Consider the following 18,283-nt stretch of genomic DNA (forward strand, 5'->3'; position numbering starts at 1 on the left):
TTTGCGTATTCTCATGGGAGAGGGGCTTATGGTCTTGTTTGCTCCCCAGTTCCATTGATGCCTCTGAGGCCCTGGCATTGCCTGGTGTGGCTGATGTGATCACTGCTCAAGATGTTCCTGGTAACAATGGCAGTGAAGAAGAAAGGCTGTACGCGCAGGATGAGGTAGTGGCATTAAGGTGTCTACCACTCTCATGGTGTATCAATAATAGTGGCAGCTGTTCTTCTCTGGTACCAATCCATTTTCCCAAGGAATTTTATACCTAAGATCACATGTAGTCCTACCAACCACACACCACTTATTTGTACTCAGTCTTGTTTGGGAACAGATTTAAGGCAGCTAACTTCACTGTTAAGTTGGCACTGTTTTTGTTATCTTAGGATGAAGACACTGAAGCCTAAGTGATTTTAGTCAGTTCTCTCAGGCCCTGGTGGCAGTGCCAGTATTCAACCCAAGCCCCATGCTTTCTGCTACACCTCAGAACCATACAGCATGCTACACTGATCTAGGACTTGCTGCACACATTTTCATTCCCTGCTTGGTCTGTTCTTTCTACAGGTGATTTGTGTGGGGCAGATTGTCTGTGCTGTGGCTGCCGATTCATATGCCCATGCAAAGCAGGCAGCAAAAAAAGTAAAGATTGTGTACCAAGACTTGGAACCTGTCATTGTGACCATTCAGGTAATGTCATTATCTGCTCTGTCTTTTGGCCATTTGGCAGTGGGTTGTTGCAGGAAAGATTATAGTTGCACAGTATTTGTGGAAACCTTTAACTTTCCCTCTGATAAAATGGAGATCATAGATTAGAAAATAGACTTTCTTCCGCAAGCCTTGTTGCTCTAACCACCAATTTCTTCTAACTGGAAATGCATTCTCTCAAACCACAATAGATCTTTCATCTGACCATCGCCACTAAGTACATTTGAAATGCTTCTGGTTTTCTGAAAGGGAGAGTCCCAAATTCCCAAATTGACATTTGATATTAGAAAGTTCAAGCCTTTGCCTCTTACGATAGATTTGAACATTTGTAACTCTAAAATTTCTTTTTCTTTTTTTTTTGGGGGGGGGATCCAGTTGTGGGGCCTGAACTCTGGGCCTGGGCTCTTCAGCTCAAGGCTAGCGCTCTACCACTTGAGCCACAGCGCCACTTCCGGCTTTTTTCTTTTTGCTTATGTGGTGCTGAGGAATCGAACCCAGGGCTTCAGGCATGCAAGACAAGGGCTCTACCCCTGAGCCACCTTCCCAGCCCCTCTAAAATTTCTTTCCCTTAGCTCTTGTTCCATGTTCCAAATCCCAATCCTTGCCCTACATGGAGCTGACTCTCACCTCACTGAATGTGGAAAAAGTGCATTTTTTTTCTGGGCTCTTTTTTCACTATTTGCCAGGTTCTGAGATAAAGTCACAGTGATTCCTTTTGTGCATTGTGTGATAGCTTCACTAAAGAGGAAGTGGCATCATTGCCTAGAGAAGGGACAGTCATAGGGTTCATTTGTGTAATGTGGCAAGGCTAAGTAATCTACTAGATAACAACCTCTGCTGCGCTGTTGAAAGACAGAAACAAAAACTTTCCCACAAGTAATAATAGTCCTGTGGATTATGTCTTACTTGAGACTATGTTCTAAGTTCTTCATCTAAAATAGTGAATGACAAGAATCAGCCTTCACAAATTATCCTACTATGCAAAGAAGCATGATTTTTATAAAGGGTTACAATTAGAAGTCCAAAAAACAAAATCCAGAAAGCAAAGAACACATGGTAAACTCTATTGTATTTCTGGCTGTACCTCAAATTCTAAATACCAGAACACAGAAGATTAATAAATTCAACTTCATAACTTAATATGAAGAAAAACATAATACGCAGTTGAAAGATAAACATCAACTGGAAAACTTTGTAAACTGTACCAAAGACAATGAGCTAATTTTTTAAAATTATAATATGATTTCCTAGATATGAAAAAGGAAGAGAGAATCAAAAATGAGGAAAGGTAGAAAAGAACCCACAGACCTAATATTTGATAAGGGATCCAAAAACACAGGATGGAAGAAAGCCTCTTCAACAAACGGTGCTGGCAGAATTGGCTATACACATGAAGTTAGATCCTTATATATCACCCTGCATCAGAATCAACTCCAAATGGATCAAAGACCTCAATGAAAGACTAGATACACTGATAATATTATAGGAAGGGGAGACTATCCCTTGGCACTAGGGCTCCTTGGCACAGGTAGAAAGTTCCTAAGTAAAGATCCAGAATCCCAGCAAATCAAAAAATGAGTAGATAATGGGACTGCGTCAAACTGAAGAGTTTCTGCATGGCAAAGAACATATCCAGCAGGATAAATAGAAAGCCTACAGAATGGAAGAAGATCTTTACTAGCTATGCATCTGAAAAGGGCCTTAAATCTAAAATACACTTAAAGTTAAAAAAATTGAACTTCCCAAAAATATATCCTCAAAGAAACAGCAACCCAGTTAATAAATGAGCTAACAACAAAGAGAGAGTTCTCCAAAGAAGAAACAAAAGTTTACAATAGACACACAAAAAATGTTCAGTATCTCTGGCCATAAAAGAAATGTAAATCAAAACAAATGTAAATCAAAACAACATTTAAATTCTACTTCACTCCAGTTAGAATGGCCATTATCAAGAAAACTACCAATAAATGATGCTGGCAAGGATGTGGTCAAAAAGGAACTATGCTGTGGGTAGGAATACAAACTTGTCCAACCACTCTAGAAAGCAGTAAGGTATGGAGGTTCCTCAAAAGACTAAACAGAGAACTTCCCTGTGACCGAGCAATTCCACTCCTGGGCATCTATCCAAATGACCACAAACCAGGCTATACTAAAGCCACCAGCACAACCATATTCATTGCAGCATTATGTCCCTCAGTGGACAAAAGGATTAAGAAAATTTAGTATATATACACAATGGAATTCTATGCTTCCATCAGAAAGAATGACATTGCCTCATTCATAAGGAAATGGAAAGACTTGGAAAAAATTATACTTATTGAAGTAAGCCAGACCCAAAGACACATAGGCTTCAGAGTTTCTCTCATTTGTAATAATTAGAATGTGCCTATAAATCTACAAGTAAACCCAATTGATAGTAAAAGACAAATAATTAGACCTGGGCATGATTAATTAAATAGCAGTCTAAACATTCACACAGTAATTTTTTTTAATTTTATTGTAAAGATGCTGTACAGAGGGGTTACAGTTACATGAATAAGGTAATGAGTACATTTCTTGTCAAGCATTGTTACTCCTTCCTTTGTTTTTCAAAGGAGGATATTCTTAGGAGAGAATGGCAGGGGCTCAATAGCTATGTGTATATGATCATATAAAATGATGATGGGCTGGGAAGGTGGCTCAGTGGTAGAGTGCTTGCTTTGCATTCATGAGGCCCTGGGTTGATTACTCAGCACCACATAAGCAGAAAAAGCTGGAAGTGATGCTGTGGTTCAAGTGGTAGAGCGTTAGCCTTGAGCTGAAGAGCTGAGGGACAGCGCCCAGGCCAGAGTTCAGGCTCCACGACCAACAAAATAAATAAAAACAAAAAAATAAGCAAAAATGGTGAGTATTGAAATGAATTCCAAGAAATGGAAGCAAGAGTTGTTGTTTTTTTAATTGTACTATTTGTAGTTCTTTCTTTTCCTTCTTTTTGTCCCCTTTGGTTTATTCCCTTCTGTTGCTGTTTTACATTTCTGTACACTTTGTCCTGTATATAAGTTGATCTGATTTGGGAAGGGGAAGGGGAAGCACAGAAATGGTGGGATAAAGGATGAACCAATTCGGCAGTGATATTCATTAGATACTATTTTGGAAATGAACTATATATCTTGGGGGAGGAGGAGTCAAGAGAGGAAAAACTGGGAGAGAATGAGGGAGGGAGCTGGCACTGTTCAAAAGGAAATGTACTCATTACCTGACTCATGTAACTATAACCCCTCTGTACCTCACCCTTACAATAAAATTTTTAAAATCCAAAAAAAATGAGGAAAGCCAGGCAGATCACAATAGGTTGTAGACATAGGAAGTAATGTCAGGTCTTATCATGAGAGTTTAAATTAAAAACTATAAAGAAGTATTGTTTTTAACCTATCCAATTGACAAGAAAACACAAGTTTTATAATATATTCAGTTGGTCAGTTTGGGAGAGAAAAACTAGAATAACACTATGAGAAAAAAATGAAAATTCCAAATATATATACCCTTTAAACAGGAAACCTACTCTGAGATTTTATCCTGAAGCTCAGCTGGTTTCTGTTATTGTTTGAATGTGCAATATCTCTCTCATGCTCACATGCTGAAGGCTTGGACCCCAGCTGGTGCTACTATTTGAGGAGTTGGTGGAAACTTTATAGGTGGGGCATAGATGGAGAAAGTGGGTCACTGGGGGTGTGCCTTTGAAGATATGGCTGCTCCCCAGTTCCCACCTCTTTCTACTTCCTGTCCCCCCTCAGGTGAACAGCTTCTTCTGTTCATCATGTGATTATTACACAATGTTCTGCCTCACACTGAGCTCAGACTCAATGAAGCCAAAGACCTTGGGCTCAATTCTTGAAACTGTGAGCTAAAACAAACATTTCCTCCTGTAAGTTGTTTCTGTCAGGTATTTGGCCACAGTCATGAAAAGCATGAGTAATATAGTTTCCAAAATTATTGTTTACACCGTTGTTTATGATAGTAAAATATCAGAAGCTAATTAAAGTGTTCATCTACCTATAAGGATGGAATTTGGGCTTTGGGGTATAGCTCAGTGGTAGAACACTGGCCTAGCATGTGGGAAGCTCTGATTTTAACTCCCAGCACTGCAAAAATAAAAATTAAAAAGAAAATCTAATGGAATTCTATGTCACTGTAGACATACTTTCCGAATGAAGATATTCTCTGCATTCACTGTAACAGAAATATCTCCAGGTTGTAAGTGAAAGGCAAGATGCAAATAAATACACAAATCGGAGAGCATAAACTCATAATTGTTTGCCTTTGCATTTATAAGCTCCAGAAGCTAATGATGGTGGTTACTTTGAGGAAAGGATGGGAACTAGAAAGAATGCCCACGTAGGGGCAGGCCTCTTCATCAAGTACATTCAGGTTATTTTATTTTAAATAAAGTCATTATCCGATTTTGAAAGGGAAGTTTTCAATATAACTTTAAAAGTATTCATGAAATATAGAACATAGACTGCTTAAGAACAGTTTGAATACATTAAAGAATAAAGGCTATGTCTCTGTGCACGTCTGGGTATTTAAATCATTCTTCTGTCACATTTCTATCAAAATTCTTAGCTAGAAATAAGAGGTAGAAGGAATTCTAAATAGTCTAAAGGTTTAGACTAGTGGAATATTAAACTTCTACAATAGGTTTGTCCTGAGGATTAGTAGAGCTAGAGGAGTCCCGACTTCAGTGAAGATTGACATTTATAGGTAAATTAAATATGCATGTGATGGTCAATAACATCTAACTACCATTCTATGTCATATTTTCTGAAATGTGTCTGCTCAGGAGATATGATCTGAAAGATGCAGCTGAATACACTGAGGCACTAGGAAATTGTGTCTGAAATCTGTGCTGTCCTATGGCAATCTAAGATCCAGGATTAACATCGCAGGTGGCTTTCACTGTGTGAGAGGTGGCAGTGACTAGTCAGAAATCTTGAGTTGGGCAACATTAGTGACACTTTTAATCTATTACTTCTATAGGATGCAATACAGCACAAGTCATTCATTGGACCTGAGAAAAAACTAGAACAAGGAAATGTTGAAGAGGCGTTTCAGTGTGTTGATCAAATCATTGAAGGTGAAATCCTACGTCCCTTCTTATCGGGGGAGTTTTTAATATATTGAGTATACCTTAATTTTATACAAGTTGGATGAAAGTGATACATCTTAGTTCTTATTAAGGGAATTTAAGAAGAAGGACATGAACATAAGATTCAAAGAAGTGAGAGTAATTTTATGAAGAAACTTAATTCCTTAGTACTGGTTCCACTGATAACAGAAGATATTTGAGATCTTCCAATAGTAAGGTGAAAGGCTCATAGTTACCCTTTATCAAATCTGCTAGAAAGAGGAAGAGAGTGTACCAAAGATAAGGTCAAAGGTCATGATAATATTTCAGGTAAAAATGATGATAAATACAATGGAGTAGAGAGAATGTCGGTGCAGTATTTAGGCACTGACTAGATGTGACAAGCAAAGAAGAATCCAAAAGCATTCTTGCATTAAAGATTTGTTTAGGTAAGAGAAACAGAATATTAGTAATATGATGGAAATTATTACTTGTTTGGAGGCAGGTAGAAGATAATAGAACTAAAGGACTAGAGACATTAGAGGGCCTAAGTCTACAAGCAATTGTAAAGGAATTGTATTGCTCTGAGTAATTCTAAGTTGGGAGATTCTTTGAAATAAGACAGGACACCAAGTATTATGCTCATCACATTAAAAATAACACTAATAACATTCTATTTTGAATACATTTAAATGAAGTGTTTCTAAAAGCTTCATATGTTTGATGTATCTAAAAGGGGAAGTGCACTTTGGAGGACAGGAACATTTTTATATGGAAACTCAGAGTGTCCGTGTGGTACCCAAGAAAGAGGATAAAGAAATAGACATATATGTGTCAAGCCAGGATGCAGCATTTACCCAGGTGGGTTGCTTTCTAGTCATGATGTCTGTGTTACACTTGTGACACATGTGACATTGTCAATATTCTGCCTTAAGTTGTGAAAGCTAAGTAATGATGTTTGAACAATGTTGCCGGTGACTAATGCCTGAAATACTAGCTACTCAAGAGGCTGAGATCTGAGGATCGCGATTCAAAGCCAGCCCAGGCAGGAAAGTCCATGAGACTCTTACCTCCAATTAACCATCAGAAAACCAGAAGTAGTGCTGTGGCTCAAGTGGTAGAGCACTAACCTTGAGCTGAAGAACTGAGGGACAGCACCCAGGCCCAGAATTCAAGCCCCACGACTTACCCCCGACCCCCATCCCTCCAAAAACAGCAATGGCAAAACTTAGCCCCAATTTTTCTTTTTTTGTTATTCTTTTTTTTTATTGTAAAAATGTTGTACAGAGGGGTTACAGTTACATGAGTAGGGTATCAGCACACTTCATAGCGAACATTGTTATCTCCTCCTCTATTTTTCCCCTACCATCCATTCCCTCCCCACCTCCCCAACTTGTCCTGCCCCCCACCACCCGGACATTGTAACGTTCGTTTTCAATATAGTGTCCTGTACATCTTGTCCTCACAATGTTAGCCCTGATTTTCCCTCCTCTCCGTTAGTCTTCTACAAAAGTCTAAGTCCCCTTTGTCTCAGATGATAATTGTCTATACTACTTCATTAGAAAAAATATTGAGGCCATGGGAATACACATTACCAGTCCCCAGCTCCACTCTCCACCACGCCACAGTTATTCTTCCTGTATTCTGTATTACAACTCTTCACTACCCCATTCTGATTAGTCCTTAAATCAAAATATGCCCTATTCCTTTCTTTCCCCCTTGATGGTAGTGAACTCATGGCCTCTGTGCTTGTTAGGAGCGCACTCTGAAACATGCATGCCAGCAGCTCTAAGTATTTTGGAGATTGTTTCTCACTTGCTCTTCTGGAACAAACGCGGACCACAATCTGCCTATTTTCAGTTATTTGTAATTTGCATGATAGGCACATACCACAATGTCCAGCTTCTTTCCATTGAAATCTCATGGACCTTTTTGCCCAAGCTGGACAATCTGCCCATCTTAGCCTCCAACACAGCTGAGATGATAGGTGTACACTACTAGCACCTAGTTATTGTTTGAGAAGGAATCTCATGTGTGTGCCCAGACAGGCCTCAAACTTCAATCCTCTTAATTTCAGCCTCCAAATGGCTAGGATTACAGGGGTGAGCCACCAGCGCCACAATAGTCTTCTCTTCTCTCTCTCTCTCTCTCTCTCTCTCTCTCTCTCTCTCTCTCTCTCTCTCTCTCTCTCTCTCTCTCTCTCTCTCTCTCTCTCTCTCTCTCTCTCTCTCTCTGTTGGTCATGAGGCTTGAACTCTGGGTCTGAGTGCTGTCCTTCAGCTCAAGGCTCAAGGCTAGTGCTCTACCACTGGAGCCACAGCACCACTTCCGGTTTTTCTAGTAGTTTATTGGAGATAAGAGTTTCACAGCTTTTCCTGCCCGGGCTGGCTTTGAACCCCGATCCTCAGATCTCAGCCTCCTGAGAAGCTAGGAATACAGGCATAAGCCACCAGCACCAGACTCACTGTCTCTTTTTTTGTGTGTTCATGCTGGTATCAGGACTTGAATTCAAGACTTTGTGCTCTTATTTGGCTCCCTTGCCCACAGGAGGTACTTTACTGCTTAAGCTATACCTTCAACCCAGCTTTTGGCTATTCCATTGGAGATAGAATCTTCCAGATTTTTCTGCTGGGACTAGCTTTGAACTGTGATCCTCTAGGCCTCAGCCTCTTGAGTAGTCAAATTTACAGGTGTGAACCACTGACACCCTACTGCTCCATTCTTAAAAGCAGCCCTCCCTTGATTCTGCTTCACCTAGTGGCTGTTGCTTCTATTTCTCCTTCTCTTATGAGACAAGTTTTTAAAACAATCGCCTATACTCTACTGCCATTCCATTTATGCTTCAGTTCATTGCTTCTGCCTAGATCGCCAGTTATCTGCTACCTCTCACATCTAAACAATGTTTTTCTGTCTTTTATGAATGTCCCTGCTGCCTTCTACATAGTAGGCCATTTACTGACACTGCATGCTCCTGACTTGTCTGATGGTATGACCTTAAGATTCTCAAAGATGTTAGACATACATTTATACATATATATACACACACATTTCTGTAATGTTTTCCTTCATATTCACAACACAGTCATCATTAGGAAATGTAACACTGATGAACACTAATCTTGATTTATAAAAACCATAGTCAAATTTCCCCCAGTAGGCTCACTGATGTCCTGGATTTTGTATTTGTGCTTTGTTTTGGTTTTCCAGTCTAGGATCAAATCCAGGATCATGCATTGCTTGTCTCTTTAGTCTCAATTAAGCTAAGACAATTCCCCAAACTATTTTTTCTTTTATCTCATAGATACTTTTAAGAGCAAAGACAGTTGTTTACAGCAATATCCCTAAATTTCAGTTTGATAGTTGTCCCCTTCTGATTAGATTCAGAACAAGCTTTTTTTGGCAATATATTGTATAGGAATGTCTTTGAACTCATTACATCAAAAGGAATATTTTGGTGTGGTGCAATACTTAAGTTGATGTTTAGTCGTGAAAGTGGTACTGTCAGGTTTATCTTCTGCAAGGATATCTCTCTCCTCTTTGTAATGTATAAGCTATGTGTGAACTGCTAGGTTGACACTGTGTATCTGTTTTCTGATTATTTAAGTACCACTGGTCATTCTTGCCTATTAATTTTTCTAACTCCATGATACATACTACATTTATTCCTTAACACTCTTCTGGAAAGAGCTTTAAATTGTTTTTGTGCCAATGGGGATTTATAGATTTTTTTTTTTAAGAAAAAGAATTGGTGTGTCAAAATCCATTCCAGAGAAGATTTTTGGTGTTCAGACTGCCCCCTGTTTGGCCATTGGGAATAACTTCAAGTCAGCGTCTTCAATCTTTCAACATAGATTTATCATCTTCTAAGAATTTTCTTACTTTCTGAATATATAAACAGTTTGTCCTTTTCTTACCACAGACCTCAAATTGACACTTGTTCCAAGGAGCCCTGGTTTCTTTTAAGGGGGAATGGTAGTGATGAAATCTGGTGCTAGATGTGCTTAGTGTTACTGGGGTATTATTGCTTTCTGAATCTTTTAAAAAGCAAATGATAAAGCTATAACAAATGCCAATAATTTCAATTCAATACAAGACTCAGTCTTCATTTGCTCTAAATAAAGAACAAGATAAGGATGTCCATTCTCCCCAGTCTTATTCAATGTAATACTAGAATTCCTAGCAGAACAACAAAAAATATAAATATACATAAAAGGGATCCAAATATGTAAAAAGAAGTCAAATTATCCAAATTTACAGAAGATGTGATGCAAAATATCTAAAGAGATTTCACTCTGAAATGTCTAGAGCTGACAAACGCTTTTGACAAAGGAACAGGATATGAAATCAAGACACCAAACCCAGTAACTTTTCTGCATAACAGCAATGTGCAGATGGGGATGAAAATTAGAAGAGCAAATCTGTTCAAAATGGCCTCAAAAATTAAAATACCAAGAAATAACCCTAACCACTAAGTTGGGTGCCCAGACATTTGGTACATAGATGTTAAGAATTGTTGTGTCTTCTTGATGAAGAGTTCCATTTATTAATATAAAATTACCTTCCTTGTCTACTCTGACTGTTTTTTTTATTTGAAGTCTACTTTGTGGGATATGAGTATAGCTACTCCTGCCCAGAGGGGCAGGAAATCATTTCCTGACATCCAAATTAAATATGGATGTCTGAGTTAAATATAGATCCTCTGTTGAGCAGCAACATATACCATGTAAAGAATGAGAGTTGCCTTTTTAAAACCTTTCTACCACTCTGTCTCACTTGTACCTGCTGCAGCCTAGGTTATTACCAACACACTCCCAGCCCAATTCCTCCATTTCAGACCCTCCCTTGACTCACAGTAAGCCAAGATTTATCTTCTTGTTCCATGGACTGCTAAATAACTGAAGATCTTTTCCATTATTTCTTTCTGGATGGCACATAGTTTTTTCTGTCCATTCTGCTAGTATTAATGCCGACATCTAAGAGTAGGGAATCTAGGGCAGCCCTTTGCAGGACTGTTGGGGTGGCTGAGGCAGAGAAGAATAAAGACCTAAGTGTGGTCATTTTGGAATATCATCTATCATGAGTTAGTTTTCAAAAGCAATATCAGTTTATTCCTTCAACTGAGCATTAAAGGCATCTATAGCATTTTCAATAGATAAATATATTTTTATACAGGACAATATGAATATGAGAGGACATTGTTTTATCCGTGAATAAACCTCTTACTTATCATGTCTTTTCTGTGTAACCTTTTGGGGAACCTGGAACCAATCCCGGACTCAAGGACATGGTGGCTTGTACCTTGGGCATTCCAAAGAACAGGATCAACTGCCATGTGAAAAGGGTTGGTGGGGCCTTCGGAGGAAAAGCAAGCAAGTCTGGACTTCTGGCAGCAGTGGCAGCTGTGGCAGCACACAAGTGAGTGGATCTGTGAGCCACAGTTACTTAGCAGTTCATTCCTCATAAATCCAAGGCACTTCTAAAAGACACAAGAGGAGAAAGGCCAAGAGTCTGCTGAGTCAGGCCTAATTACCAAGGGCCCCATGGGGAGAGCACAGAGTGGGGCACTTTTGCCTTTGTGATTTCCAGCTGAGTTGGCAGTGTGGGTCTCATCTAATGTACTTCCTGTATCTTTAGCTGAAAATCCTCCCTGTCTCTCACCAGTAAAGGAAGTAATAAATGAAACTGACAACGTGATTTATCAACTGTATTCATTAAGACATGAATGAAAGTCCATAGATACGGAGTCAGGCCAAAAGAAAAACCACACACACACATAAAAAGAAGAATAAGATTTTATCCACAGATGGCTTATTATTTCTGAAAGGAAGACACACCTGGTTGCACATTAAAATTTTAATATGTTTATAAGGACTCTCAAGAAACTGCTGACAGTTGTGTTTCCTGAAGAGCTGGCTGGGGACGGGAGCAGAAGAAATACTTTGCACTGAGCATCCTTTTGAAATCTGTGAATTGTGCATGCATTACCTATTCAAAAAATAAAATATTTATAGCCATTACTGAAGCACACAGCTAGTAAAGAATACTAATACAATACTGGATAGATTAGATCATAAATTCTTCTTCTTTAAAGCAAACTAGACATCATGTTTTCATATATCTAAGCATCTAGGAGAGTACCCCAGGATTATGAACTGTTACACATGCACGCACACACACACACACACACACACACACACACACACACACACACATTTTAGAAACGCACATAATAACAAAGACACAAGACATATTATGAATTTTAGTAATCCCAACCATAGTTCATCTAGTGCTTATGATGAGAGTGTAATATATTAGATATCCTTCAGGGAAACACTGAAAAAAGGAAAAGTTGGGCCACTACACTGAGGGATGCTAGCAATCATGACCTAAGCATAGAAATCATGGCCTAAGTGGTGTTTTCTTTGGAGATTTTTGTTTTTCTCCTAGGTGTAAAAGTGAGATAACCAGAGGAGATTCTGAAATTCCAATAGCTGCTGTCATTTGAATATGATGAAAGTCAAGCTCAGACAGGGGGATTCTTTTTGAAAGAAGAAAGCTAGATCTCAGAAATGTGATAGAAGAAATAAATAGGAGGATTTAACATGAATTGGTATTTGCATGACAAATGTAAGAAATGAAGACTTTAAACTTTCAGATTAAGAAATCATTGCTGCCCCTAATACAAATGAAGTAGCCATAAAAGATACTAATAAAAAGATACTAATAAAAGAAACCCAAACATCAAATTTCAGAGTTTTTTTTAAATTCCAAAATTATACTGAAGGGAAAATCCACTCAGATTTTCCCCTTGTGAATGGGGAAAACCACATTTAAAAAGTAAACTTTTAGCACCAGAAGGTTCACACTTGTAATCCTCAGTACTCAGGAGCTCAGGAGGCTGATATCAGAGGATTATGGTTCACTTCCAGCTGGGGCAGGAAAGTCTGTGAAATGCTTATCTCCAACTGATGACCAAAAAGCCCAAAGTGGAGCTATGACTCAAGTGTTAGAACACTAGCCTCAAGCTGAAAAAGGTCAGGTCAATAATAGCTCCCAGGGTCTGAGTTCAAGTCCAGGACCAGCAAAGATTAAAAAAAAATTAATTTATTAATTAAAAACAAAACTCTTAAAATAAGACTGTGAGTTAGCCTCACCCTCCTTCCCCCCACAAATACTCTACCATGACTACTAAGAACAATAGGAAAGGAATTTCTTAAATAGGTAGATTCTTGAACAGATAGCTTCCTGGCTGCCTCATTGGTTGTGAAAAATAAAGAAACCCTCATCTTCCTTCTCTTTTCAGAGTACCTGTTCTCTGATTCTTTGTTGTCTGGTAGATGGGAGCCAATGGTTTCTAGAACATTCCATAACCCTGAATTCAAATCTCAAATCACTTAAAATTGTAATTTCAATTTCTCTCTAGAACTGGCTGCCCAGTTCGCTTTGTGCTGGAACGTGGGGATGACATGTTGATCACTGGTGGTCGCCACCCACTGCTGGGGAAATATAAGGTGAGTGGAGAGGAAAATCCAATAGCTATGGAATCAAACACTGGCAGGTGCGGCCTAGTAACTTTTGTTTTACCAAGCTTCCCCATGGCTAATATACATGAAGCTTTGAGAATCATAGGGTTAGGTGACAGCGTTGTCCCCATTGTTACACACGAGGATAGAAAGGCCTAGAAAGGTGGATTGCAAAGGCAGCCCAGTGCAAATGGTAGAATTCCCAGGGTCAGCTTAGGAAGGCTTACTCTCCAGTCACACTTGCTGGTATTTGTGAGAACTACAATCCAGCACTTGTGCCAATTCACTGCTCAGGATGCTTAGGAGGTGCCCTTCCACCTCACAGGTAGTATAAATGTTGTTCTCTGATCATAGATTGGCTTTATGAACAATGGGAAAATCAAGGCTGCCGATATTGACTATCACATTAATGGAGGATGCACACCAGATGATTCTGAACTGGTATGTAACTTTCATAATACCTGGGATTCTGGTTTTGTTGTGATGAGGTGGATAAATTTTCATGTGAGCCCACACCTGTTTGGCACAGAATATAAACTATAAGTAATTTTGATGACTCAAATGCTTCTGGATCTCCACCTCTGTCTGTCTGTGAGGGAGCTTTGGCCCCTGTGTAACTAACTCTAAGACCTTCTGATAAGAAGACCACCCAAATGCTCCCTTCAGTGAATTCCATAGATTGCCCCAAGAAAACTTCCATGCACACAGTTAGGTTCTTCATTCCTCCTCCTTTCCTAACATCACCATTTCCCTGGGCAAGGTGGACAGGGTGTGTCAGGGAAGAACACACTTGGCTTCTGGAAGAAGGGCCGGGCATCGGGCCAGTCTCAGGCAAATCTCTTCTGGGAAATCTTTTGCCTAGCTTCTCAAATCCTTTTTTGATCAAGGGAGCTTTAAGTATATTGAGTCTGTCTTCATTGATGATGTTACTTTGTAAAAGTTGACTAAGATTGATGTGTCTTAATTCTTCTTATGGAAATTTAAAAAGAAAGGGACAACCTTGTCTAGGCCCAGCTACCACTACAATGCCTCATGGTCCAAAAATCCAGAGCCATTTCACTCACAGTCTAATCCTTTAACAATAGACAAGAGGACATCTTCATCCTATTCGGTTTTTATCCCCCTATTCTCAATCAATGTTTCTATCTGTTCTAGAAGCTTCCAATCTTGTATCTTTTTTTTTCCTGTCTGCTCAATGCCTTTGCTTCCTAATGAGCCCTAGGATAAAATTCATAGTCTGCTCCTCTTGAGAACATTTATGAAATTCCTATGCCTTGTAAAGCTACTTGTTTCTACTCTTAAAACAAATGGATTCTGGCTCAACATAAAATATTGTTATTGTGCTTGGAAGAAGAGGCTCCCCGCAGACCAAGCAAACAGTTGTTGGCCTCACTTCCACAAAAACCTAGGAATGATGACCTATCTGGAAAGCTGTTCTTTCCTATCTTTTGATAGAAAGATTCAGTAACTCAGGATGCCACCATCTACGACCATGCTGAAGTATTGGTGTTGCCCTTTCTTACCGAGGGTGGACTGGTTCAACTGTAGATTCCAAGATTAGCAGATGGTCAAATTCCTCACTTAAAATGCCATGGTTTTTACACTTGACCTATTCATAGCTTCTCTATACTTTAAGTCATTTCTAGATTCTTTTTCAAACCTAAAGTAATGTAAATATTATGTAAATAGATGTAACACTATATTGTATAGGAAACAATGAGAAATAAATGAAAGAAATGTCTACATGTGTCAGCACAGATACAATTTTTTTTGTTACTGTTTTTGGTCTGAAGTTGGTTGAATCTTCAGATACAGAAATCTAGCATTTTATCAGATCATTATCAGAAACCTTGGGCTTTGCTGAGATTTCATGTTTTAAGTATTTAGGGAGGGAAATGGAAAAGATTTCAGAAAATATTAAAGAAGTTGAAGGCTTCAGACTAAAGAGAAAATGCAGTAGAATCATTGTACGTACTACTCATGACATCTTAAGGGTATCAGAAAAAAAATTTTAAGCTAACATTAAGCAGTTTCCATTTCTACCATGTGCAAAACATAAAGTACAAAAATGTTTTTGTTTTCCTTTTTGTGTTGGAGATTGAGCCAAAGGTCTGACATATGCTAAGTGCAGTGAACTATACCTCAGTCCTCAGAAATGTCTTTTATTTATGCATATAATTATGGATTCATGAATGGTTAAGTAGACTGCATGTAATTTAAAATTAAGTAGATGGTCACTCAAGTAGATAGTCAAGAAACTGAGATTCTTCACAATGATGAGGCTAAGAATTAAGTTGAGAAGTAACATCCCTGTAGGGCTGACATTTCTCTCATCTGGATGAACAATTTGATCCATGTCTCCTTATTGCATTACGTGAATGTACTTGTTAACTTGGAACACTTTTCAGGTAATAGAATATGCCTTGCTCAAAATGGAAAATGCTTATAAGATCCCAAACCTGCGAGTGAGAGGCAGAGCTTGCAAGACCAATTTACCGTCCAATACAGCCTTCCGAGGGTTTGGTTTTCCACAAGGAGCATTTGTAACGGAGACCTGGATGACAGCAGTAGCATCTAAATGCCACTTGCCACCAGAGACGGTAAATTGAACTGATGATCAAAAACAGTCTTTAAATAGAGAGGAGCACATTCATTTTCTCTTCTCTTCTTTTCTCTTCTTTCTCCTCTCTTCCCTTCTTTTTCTTTTCCTTCCCTTCCCTTTTCTTCCTTCCTTCCTTTGTTGTTCTAGAACTGAATTCTGGGACTTGGGCTCTCAGAGTACTTGCTCACAGCTGCTTCTCTACACATGAGCCGCACCTCCAGTCTGGCATTTTTACTGGTAAATGGGAGATAGAGTGTCAAGGACTTTTCTCCCTGGGACTGGCTTCAGATGAAGATTCTCTGATCTCAGCCTTCTGAGTAGCTAGGATTTAGGTGTAAGCCACTGGCTCCTGGCTGACACTGTCTCTCTTTTAAAGTAGTTGTACAAGACATTCTCAATTCCAAAAGTAATATTGTGCCTTAATTGCTTATTTTCACACTGACTCCACTCCCTGCAGCTTCTGTTGTGAAGTTTTTGTTTTTAATCTACCAGGTTAGAGAGTTAAATATGTACAAAACAATTGATAAGACAATTCACAAGCAAGAGTTTGATCCAAAGAATCTGATAAAATGCTGGCACAAATGTATGGAAAATTCTTCATACTCAAGCAGAAGGAAAGCTGTAGAGGAATTTAACCAACAGAGTTTTTGGAAGAAAAGAGGAATTTCCATTATCCCCATGAAATTCTCAGTTGGATATCCAAAGACATTTTATTATCAGGTAATTTTTAGAAATGTTTCTAAGTCTGAAAAAATTCAAGAGCTTATAATGAAACCTCTTCTGGTACTAACCTTTAGAGAATGACTTGAGAACTCTAGACATTGTGGTACTGATACTGGATGAAGGATTTTTCCCTCAGCTTCTCCGTTTCTGTGCGAGATCACAGGTCTTTCAGATATACACATATGGAAATCATTGCAAGGGGTCTCATGAAAAGGAGAGTTTCATAAAGTAAAAGTTTTACTAAGAATTTATTTTAGTATAGCAGGATAAAGTAGGGAGAAATATCTCCTGTTTCCCATGAAGGAGATGGAAGTTAAAGACTCAAAACTGAGCTTTCTATCTATATGATCTTGGCAGATACACAATTATGTTACTTAACAACTCCTAATTCTTAGACAATCATTTCTGGCAAGGTCAGGGTGACATTTGGGAAGCTCTTCATTTGGCTTAAACTCTGAAGGACAGTTTGATTAGCAGGTAGAGTTTCTGTAACAGATGTACATTTTCACATGTGCTGGTTTGCTAGAATAGCTTATTATATTCTCTTCATAGGACCGAGTAGCCTTGAACAAAAGTTCTGAGCATAGTAGAACAGAAAGCTCATTGTAAAATCATTGTCTGCAAGGCAAATACCACAGATCTAATTTATAGATCATTTGAAGATTTCTTTAAATCAGAATCTCATTTAACACTTATTATGTTTTTATGTAACCCTTGAACATTAATCCTGGAAACAACTTCCTATCCTCAATGCCTACCCTTGATTCTTAATTCTTATGATGACACTATGCTGAGATTATTGATTTCTCTTTAGGGAGTCCTCACAAGAGAGCCCCTTGTCATGGTCATTCATTTACTGCCCAGCCTAGCACAAGTCACAGAAATGTGCAAAGAAAGAAGGATGAATTGATGGATAGATGGGAGGATGGATGGGTGAATAATAGATGGGTGAATACACTGTTACATGATTAAGAAGTGGAAGAATTCCTGTGAATGTTGGGTCTTTCTTTGCTTTCTTAAAATTGCTCTGCAAGTTCTAGGAAAAAACAGGGTCTATATGGTTTTCCAACACAAACAAAGGAATCACTGATTATTATATACAGAAACGTCAACAGGTCTGCCAATGGTTCCTTATTGGCAAATGGTTCCTTATTCCAAATATTTCACCTGTGGGCTATAGAAATAGCCAGAAGCTACTAAGTGTTTCAAAATCAGTGCCACCAAGTTTAGGCAAAGACAGGTCCCTTAAAAGTATTGTAACGAGTAGTTCTAGGCCAGAGATCCAATTCTGGGATTCCACAGGCCAGGCCTGGCCATAATACACCAAACAAAGAGATTAGTGGTAGTGAAGAGCAGAGAAGGACATTCCTGTGTGGCCAGGCACCTTGTAGGAAGAGGCACAGTTTAGATAAGGTTGGGGTAAAGGGTAAAGGCATATGTAATTCTTAAACAGTTCCAGCAAAAGTAGGGCTTGGCTAATCATTATCAAAGTGTTCCAGAAAATTTTTTGTTGCTTCTATCACCCAAAGGGAGCAATGCGGATAAGAAAGTCATTGTTGCTGGGGTGAAATTTCAACTGTTGTCACAAGATGTTATCAATTAGGCCTGTCCTTCCTGGATTCCATAGTGAATG

At 38.8% G+C, this 18,283-nt stretch overlaps 1 protein-coding gene across 2 annotated transcripts in view; it reads left to right on the plus strand.

The window, feature by feature from the left end:
* LOC138809252 (aldehyde oxidase 3-like) overlaps positions 1–18,283 on the plus strand; it is a 93,066-nt gene that overhangs the window by 37,201 nt on the left and 37,582 nt on the right. For both annotated transcript variants that reach the window (XM_069995772.1, XM_069995773.1), the window contains exons 18-26: positions 50–164; positions 559–681; positions 5,716–5,812; positions 6,540–6,664; positions 11,084–11,217; positions 13,226–13,313; positions 13,680–13,766; positions 15,734–15,925; positions 16,420–16,647. In XM_069995772.1, the coding sequence (XP_069851873.1) occupies positions 50–164; positions 559–681; positions 5,716–5,812; positions 6,540–6,664; positions 11,084–11,217; positions 13,226–13,313; positions 13,680–13,766; positions 15,734–15,925; positions 16,420–16,647 (1,189 nt within the window). The remainder of the gene's footprint in view (positions 1–49; positions 165–558; positions 682–5,715; positions 5,813–6,539; positions 6,665–11,083; positions 11,218–13,225; positions 13,314–13,679; positions 13,767–15,733; positions 15,926–16,419; positions 16,648–18,283) is intronic.

This window comes from Dipodomys merriami, unplaced genomic scaffold (genome assembly GCF_024711535.1).
Source record: "Dipodomys merriami isolate MVZ:Mamm:240054 unplaced genomic scaffold, mDipMer1.0.p SCAF_49, whole genome shotgun sequence".
Classification (NCBI taxonomy): Eukaryota; Metazoa; Chordata; class Mammalia; order Rodentia; family Heteromyidae; genus Dipodomys; species Dipodomys merriami.